The sequence below is a fragment of the Cebus imitator genome, unplaced genomic scaffold (genome assembly GCF_001604975.1).
Source record: "Cebus imitator isolate Cc_AM_T3 unplaced genomic scaffold, Cebus_imitator-1.0 Scaffold273, whole genome shotgun sequence".
Classification (NCBI taxonomy): Eukaryota; Metazoa; Chordata; class Mammalia; order Primates; family Cebidae; genus Cebus; species Cebus imitator.
This window is the reverse complement of record NW_016107588.1, coordinates 1,822,176-1,830,934: the sequence shown is the minus strand read 5'-3', so window position 1 is coordinate 1,830,934 and position 8,759 is coordinate 1,822,176. Positions and strand designations below refer to the sequence as shown.

Genomic DNA, 8,759 nt, shown 5'->3' with positions numbered 1-8,759 from the left:
GCAGTGACACAATCTCAGCTCACTGCAGTCTCCACCTCCTGAGTTCAAGCAATTCTCCTGCCTCAGCCTCCCGAGTAGCTGGGACTACAGGTGCGCGCCACCGTGCCAAGCTAATAGTAGAGACGGGGTTTCACCATGTTGGCCAGAATGGTCTTGATCTCTTGACCTTGTGATCCGCCTGTCTCGGCCTCCCAAAGTACTGGGATTACAGGCGTGAGCCACTGCGCCCAGCGACTTTGGACTTTTAAGTTCATATTGGAATGAATTGAGACTTTGGGGGCCATTGGGATGTAATCAATGCATTTTGCATGTGAGAAAACACATAAATTTTGGAAACCAGGGACAGAATCGTATGGTTTAAATGTGTCCCCCAAAGTTCATGTTTTGAAAATTTAGCCTCCAGTGCAACAGTATTGAGATGTGGGATCTTTAAGGGGTGATTACGTGATGAGGGCTCTGCTCTCATATATCAATGAATGTCATTATCATGGGAATCCCTTCCTGGTAAAAGATAAGTTTGCCTCCTTTCCCCTCTCTCAACACTTGTGCTCTTGCCCTTCCAACTTCCACCAAGGGATGATGCAGCAAGAAGGCCCTCACAAGATGCAGGTCCCTTGACCTTAGACTCCCAGCTCTAGAATGGTAAGAAATAAATATCTGTTCATTATAAATTACCCAGTCACAGATACTTTGTTATAACAGCACAAAATGCACTAAGACATTTGTAAATAGTTTGATCCTTTTTAGTCTTTCCTTTTTGATTTGTTAGTGGGCACCAGAGCAACATTTAGCCTAAGTGTATTAGTCTGTTCTTATACTGCTATAAAAAAATACCTGAGACTGGGTAATTTATAAAGAAAAGAGGCTTAATTGGCTCACAGTTTCACAGTCTCTACAGGAAACATGGCAGCATCTGCTTCTGGAGAGGCCTCAGGGAGCTTTTACTCATGTGGGAAGGCAAAGTGGGAGCAGGCTTCTTACACGACTGCAGCAGGAAGAAGACAGTAGGGGAGGTGCTACATACTTTTAAACAACCAGATTTTATGAAAACTCACTATACAGTACCAAGGGGGGATGACGTCAAACCATTCATGATAACTCCACCCCTTGGCTAGGTGCGGTGGCTCATGCCTGTAATTCCAATACTTTGGGAGGCCAAAGTCAGGAGTTCGAGACCAGCCTGGCCAACATGGTGAAACCCTGTCTCTACTAAAAATACAAAATCAGTGGTGCATGGTGGCACAAGCCTGTAGTCCCAGCTACTTGGGAGGCTGAGGCACGAGAATCACCTGGACCAGGGAGGCAGAGGTTGCAGCGAGCCGAGATTGTGCCATTGCATTCTAGCCTGGGCAACAGAGCAAGACCCTACCTCAAAAAAAAAAAAAAAAGAGCTCCACCCCCATGATCCAATCACCTTCCACCAGGCCCTACCTCCAACACTAGGGATTACAATTCAACATGAGATTTGGGTGAGGATATAGATCCAAACCATATCACTATGGTTAATTATTCTCCACACTTGATTCAAGACATTTCTGTGTACTCTCACTTAATCTCTTGTGTTTTATGAGGATTTCCAGTATGGCTGGTAGGAACAAGAACTATTATCAATCCTTTTTGAGTACTAGCATTATTCTCTGTAATCCTCTGGAATGGTTTTTCCCCTAGCCCCTCTTCAAGCAGCTTCTGCAAGTGACTATACCAATCAATATGCTGCTGAATACTAGAGGGGGTCCCTCGCAGATCTCTGCATTCTTTCTCCATGCAGCTCTCTCTTCTCTGGGACTCTGCTAGCAAACTTAGTCTCCCTATACTCTCACGTGAATCTCAACTCAGGCAGTTCACTGGGCTACATGTGTATTCTCTTTCTCTGCAATGTGGCCCAGAAACTTGCTATGTAGTAAGCTGAGGTAACTGTGGAGCTCCCCTCATTGATTTCCAATTGCTCAAGAGTCCGTGGCTTTTGATACTTGATGGCCATTACCATGAAAATTGTTATGTCATATATTTTGTCTGTTTTATTTTTGCCTGTTTCAGGTAGGCAAGTTAACCTGGCCCCCTAACTCCATCTTGGCTAGAAGCAGACATCTCCCAATTTCAGGGAATATTATACAGATTTTAAAACGATCAATGTGACTGTAGAAAAAAATGGAACTTAGTGATAAGTGGAAGCCAAGAGTATGCAGTAGCATGTAAGCTATATTTTACATGAGAAATATATACGTTGGTGGACTAAGACTGAATGGGAATAAGCAAAATGAAATAGCAGCTGTGCCACTGCAGTGGCATTACTTGTTTCTTTTCTGTTTTTTCTTTTTAAACAATTTTCTTTAAATAATTACTTAGGCATTATATGTTTTGTAAAATGAGAATATTTTAATCCAGCTTTCTTCAACACATACCAAGTTTAAGGACTCTGGATTCTTCACACACTGTATAGTATAAACCCTGGGTAAATATTTATTTACTGACTGGCTGTTACACACAAACTAATACCTGTAATTAGTTTGTGTGTAAACAAAACATTGCTCTGTCTAAATTAGCCTTCTTCTACCTACTTTTCTCTTTGTTTCATATTTCTTCGAACAGAATATCAGGTTAAGCAGAGACACTTTTTCAGAATGGAGAAAGTTTTATTTACATAGATATACTTTGTTAAATGAGCAATACTTGAAAAATTCAATATAAAATCAGCACTTCATATTTAAAATATGTACTCACGACATCTCCATGTTACAGGAGAACTTAAATACTGAAAAGACCTGCTGTGTGCACTGATCCCAGTACAAATTCATTCAGGCAAAACACATGGAGGTCTGAAAACCAAAGTTAGAGTCTATGCATGCAGCCTGTCTGTACTGCTCTTGAAATCCCTTTACCAAACATTTGAAGAGTTATATAAAAATAACAGAGTGCTTTAACAGAGAGTACTCATTTGTGCATCTAATATTTATGAGTGCCTAGCATGTGTAATAAGCCTTGTTCAAAATATTGGGGATATGCTCACCAACAAGACAGCCAATGGTCTCTCCTCTCACAGAGATTTCATTCTATTACAGGAGTACAAACAATATCCCAAGATTCCTTTGAGCATTATTATATCCATATGATGTAGTCTAGCAGAGATTATTATTACGACTTCCACTTTACAGATGAGGAAACTGAGGCTGTCAGAGATAAAATAACTCTCCAGGCCACGTAACTGGTAAGTGGCAGAATTAGGAATCAAATCCTTGTCTTCTCATGTCTCAACCATGTTTTCTCTCTGTAGCCCTGTTACCACTGTGGTGATCCAGCCTACCAGCTGTAGTACATGCACCCATGGAGTGGCAGGTAAGGTGAAGAACCACCCTGTCACTTTTTAACCTGGGAAATGCCTTCTGGGATACCTCTTCTGTTTTTCTGTACCTCTCTTCTTGTAGTCTGATTTTAATTCCCAGACTAGAGTTTGATCAGATCACTGAGGGTAGACCCAGGTTTTAGATTTCTATTAATGTATATACCCTAAAGGTTCTTTCTAGTAATATCTGGTTAATGAAAAAATGGATGATACATTGATTGTCTTAGAGAGCCGATGGGGACAACCTAGGCTAATTAGGCACTGGGTTCTCCCCTTGATGGTATGATATAGTCTGATGGGTCTGCTCACATACCCTTCTATACCAGGCAGGTCAGTAAACTTTCATTATGAAATGTACTCACAAGACAAAAAGACCCTGAACAACATCTGGTATGGAGCTTAGCTTAATTCTTTTTCAAGCTACTACAGAGGCCATTCCATATGTGGAAGTTACTGGCTCCTAATAAGAAATGTCTGCAAGATGGCAACTGTGAAACACTGCTCATGTGTCACATCCTTATGACGTGCTTCTTGGCAACACACAGTAACTAAATAATCAACATCACATGCATAAAGGGCCAAGATTGTAGTCTGTGGCCCTCAATGTACATACGTCTAAGGTAGCAGCAGCAGCAGCAGCAGCAGCAGGTTCAGCACAAACAACTTCCGTGCTAGTATGTCCTCTTTGGCCTTGAGATCTACTATAAATAGGTAAAAAGAGAGATGGTAAGCATATCTCACTTGCCATTTAAATCAAAATTTTCTATCATAAAATAAAAAGGTTCAAATAAAAAATTTGTTTTATTTTCCCTAATACAGAACATTATCAATATTTGAGGTATCATTTTTCCCACAAAGTTGTTCTTCACATCTACAAAAAAAAAAAAATCATCTGGACCCTCACTAGAATGAAGTTTGCTGCAGGTCTCAATGCCTCTTTTTTTTTTTCATTTTGGGTTTTGGGGTACATGTGAAGAACATGCAAGATTGTTGCATAGGTACACACATGGCAGTATGATGTGCTGCCTTCCTCCCCATCACCTATAACTGGCATTTCTCCCCATGCTATCTCTCCCCAACTCCCCACCCACTGCTGTCCCTCCCGTTTCCCCGCTACAATGCCTCTTTTTAAAAGTGGGGAGCAAAGCAAGATTTTTTTAAAAGCCAAGGTGTGTGAGTGAATATTCTTTCTCAATTTTTAAACCAACTGCAATCACCAAAAAATGCCTTTAGGCCCAATTTAATTTTGTTTCCTATAATTACAGAAACTCTCTATTCTTGGGGTTCATTAACAATTCATTTCTATCAAAATTAGAATTTCGATGCCCAAGGTGAGATGCAGCTTCATGGCACACTAGAGTCTAAATACTAGCTTACTTTTCACCAATTAAGTATGGGGGGAGAAAATATGAATGAATGAGAATCTTATTTTTAATATTGACAATAGTGTTTCAAGCCTTAAAAATTTCATAGCTGAGATTCTGTTATTGAAATGTATTTTTTCACAAGTTTTTCTTTTGAAAAACCCCTATTACTCCACAAAATGAGAAATTAAAATCTGATAATAAATATTATAAAAATGAACAAGGCCTCAGAGCAGCAAGACAGTGGCAAAATGATATCTATAAAACTTTCAAAGCATACTCAGAAGACACATAATTAAGAGAAAAACTGGGTTATTCCACATGGTTTCAAAAAGTGAATTCTGATCCAATGGGCAGAAATTTTTCCATTCTATATTTCACAGGAACTGGACAAAATCAATTTATTTACATAATTTATATCTAACAGTAAAATATTAAGAGCTTGAAAATTCATTTTGAATATCCGAAATGTGTAATATTTAGGAAGTATTGATTTACACAGTATAAAACAACTAGTTAATGAGTTAACTCAGTCATTTGTGTGTATAATCGGACTCTAAAATATTAAATATGGAATGCTTAAAATATATAAAATATATTAAAATTAAATATACGTTAAATATTTAATTAAATATTTTATATTGTTACTATCAATGAATAATTTAATTAAAAATTAAATATAAAATATATAAAATGTTTCTTACTGATTTGATTTTCAGTGTCATGAAACAAACATAACTGGAGTCACTTGTAAATTTGCCCGCATATTATTTTAAAACAAAAATACTATATTATTATATATTTTAAAAATAATTTTTCAATCTCTGACTAAATTTATAAGCCAATTTAGTATAATAGAATGTTTTTCCACATCATAAATGCTGGTACCTCTTCAGGGCTGTTCTTGGAGTTCTGTTATTTCTTTATATTATCTGCCTTGCAGACCATATCGTATCCCTTGGCTTTAACTATGGGTGACTCCCACAGCTCTGCCTCAAGACCTCTTCCCAAGCTGTAGACCCACATATCCAACTACCTTCAGCACATGCACGTGGCTATCTAACCTCAATTCAACATGATGTAGACTCCTGTTCCACCTCTAGTGTCTCCTACTGATGAATAGTGCCACCCTCCACCCAGTCACTCAAGACTGAAATCTGCAAGTCATCCTAGACTCTTTCCTCTTTCTCAACTCTGTTCTGCCTTATACGGATGTTTCTTACTACTTTCTGTCCACCTTGTCTACCTAGTGGATTTCTTCAAGGCAGTGAACATGCTTTAAACTTCTTGTATCCCAGGCACTTCACACAATGCAGAGCAATTACTATGTGCTTAATGGCTATTTTCTAAATAAAGGAAAAAACAAATAAAACTTAGCAGTCAATTCAATCAAAATGTTTTCATATGTTTCATCCCAAGTCTGCTTGGATTGACAAAATTATTTTAATGGACAATTGGGACTTCTATCTGTTCCTTAAAAGCAATCTCATACCTCTATATTGGCTTCTAAATAGTGAGTAACTTTATATCTGAGATAAACAACATGCGAATGTATTGCTTGCTGCATTGTCCAATATGGCAGTCACCAGCCACATGTTGCTAAATTAAAATTTAAGTTAATTTAAATTAAATGCAATTTAAAATTTAGTTTTTCAGTCACAGTGAACACATTTCAAGTGCTCTGTGGCTAGTGGCTACTGTGTTGGATAAAGTAGGTTATAGACCACAGCAATCATCACAGAAAGTTCTACTGGACAGTGCTATATTAAAAGATGCAGTAAGTTTTACTGGACAAAACCCTGACTTTGATAACAATATATTTTGAAGCAAATATGTTTTCTTCAAGTCACTACTTAAATATCAATAATATAAATAAAGGCATTTTCCAAATTCTTCACTGAATTTACATTTCATGCCTCTCTATAAGTCAAAATAAATGGCAAATAATTGAGGTAGAATATAAAAGTCACAGGCACTTTGGGAGGCCATGTTGGGAGGATCACAGGATCAGTGAGCCCAGGAGTTTGAGACCAGCCAGGACAACACAGTGAGATTCCATCTCTACAAAAAATAAAAAATGAGCCAGGTGTGTTCGTGCATGCCAGTGGTTGCAGCTATTCAGGAGGCTGAAGTGAAGTGGGAGGATTGCTTAAGCCAGGGAGATTAAGGCTGCAGTGAGCTGTGATCATGCCATCATGCCAATGCACTCCAGCCCAGACAACAGAGCAAGACTTGTCTAAAAAAACAAACAAACAAACAAAGAAACTCACAATTTAAAAAACCCATTAGGGAATATTTCATATCTAACTAGTTTGTTCATGTAAATAATGAATTTAGGCTCAGGATATGGGATATACAGTAACATGAACAGGTTAGTGGATCTGTTCCTAACCAATATCCACTGCTGGCCTTTGGTTAGGAACAGATACAAGCACAACTTTCTTTTTCCAAATTGTATCACTTAATTTTCAAAAAGAAGGAGGAAGAGCAAAGAATATTTGCCAGTTGTAGTTACAAGAAAAGAGCACCTAATTCTACAAAGAAAAATACCTCTGTCTCATTATGTAAAATCTTAAAACGTTACTCTTAAATTGAGCCCTTCATGTTTCTTCTCTTTCTTCATTTTAAATCTTTTACTGAAGTTTGATATTCATTGGTAAAGTACTCAGCATTGCTGAATTATGTTAATATAAGGTTGTTCTTGGCTCAAAATATCATGTACTTCTACTTGCTGTATAAACGAAACTGTAAATATGAAAAAGATGTCAAATGAATACTGTCCTTTCATACGTCAATAGAGTACAAACTAAGGTGTGTTTTGAACAGTTGTGGCAGAGTCAGGAAACTGATGACAGTAAAAATATAATCCTAAATGTCTCTCCCTGTTTAATTTACAGCTTAGATGATATAATCTGAAGTTATGGAAGGAAAGAAAACCAGATTTCTGTTCTTGGTTGCAGGTTGTGAACAGTTTAAGGAGCTAATCTTTAAGGTTTCTCTAACCAAAGCTAGTCTACAGGCTTGCAGAGGAAGCCCACCACCATGCCCTGTCTAAAATGTAAAATCTTGATTCGAGGATCAGGCATCGTCTTTTCCTTCAAATCCAACTGCATCTCAGCCATCCTTGATAACTTGATAGATACTAGCAGCTCCAAAGCCTACTTTCCTCAAGAGTCATTACGTTTTTATAAAAGGATTCCTGTTAAGTGGCTCCCTAGGAATCAAGCCTGAAACAGACCCTCTTTGCCTCAGCCCCCCACTATTTTATTCAGTATTCTAGGAGTACCATGGAAGGTTAATAGAAGCTGGAGTCACACACTCTAAATACTGGTCAATATACCTAAATAAAGCTGGAAAAAATATTTTTCTCAATTCCACATGCAAAAAGTGAAAACAAAATTCTGAAAAATTAAAAAAGAGAAAAAGCACGTTGTAATCTGTAGAGTCCCCATAAGTTTGGTCAGCTCAAATGCCCTCAGCCATTCTTTCATTGACCACCCTATGCCTGCCTCTAAGTTTCTATTCCACTTAACTATATGATTTGAGAGGTATCATACTGCGATTTGCTTTACAATTGTTCTTTTGTAATTTTAATTCTCTCTCCTAGAAAACATGTTCCTCCAAGATGAGTTCTGCATTCGGTATCATTTCTCTATTCCTTTGGAACCAAGAAGCAAATGCTCCAGTGTTAACATGAGCAGACTAGGGATCAAGAGCCTGGGTTTTGTGACCTGAAATTGCACTGAGAGAGTTGGGAATGTTGCTATTGCTATAGATCACCTAGACCAAAACCCTCCTTTGAGGGGGAGAAGAGAAGCACATTCTGTGGCTACAAGGCTCTGCATACAATGTACACTTGTAAATACTCTCTGAATCAATGTACAAATCATAATCCTTCCTAATACAAAATAACTACACTGCCTTCTAAATATTTGATAGGTCCTTCCCTGTCAATATAGCTTCTTTTACTAAATAAATAATTGGAGATAGTCATCTTAATAATTTTTTTTTTTTTTTTGAGATGCAGTTTGGCTCTTGTTGCCCAGGCTGGAGTG

The 8,759-nt window shown here is 37.8% G+C and overlaps 1 protein-coding gene across 1 annotated transcript in view; it reads right to left on the bottom strand.

Moving 5' to 3' along the window:
• The window catches only part of PASD1 (PAS domain containing repressor 1), a 66,418-nt gene that overhangs the window by 21,192 nt on the left and 36,467 nt on the right, over window positions 1-8,759 (bottom strand). Inside the window, exon 8 of the mRNA XM_017500885.2 lies at window positions 3,954-4,041. Coding sequence (XP_017356374.1) covers window positions 3,954-4,041 — 88 coding nt within the window. The remainder of the gene's footprint in view (window positions 1-3,953; window positions 4,042-8,759) is intronic.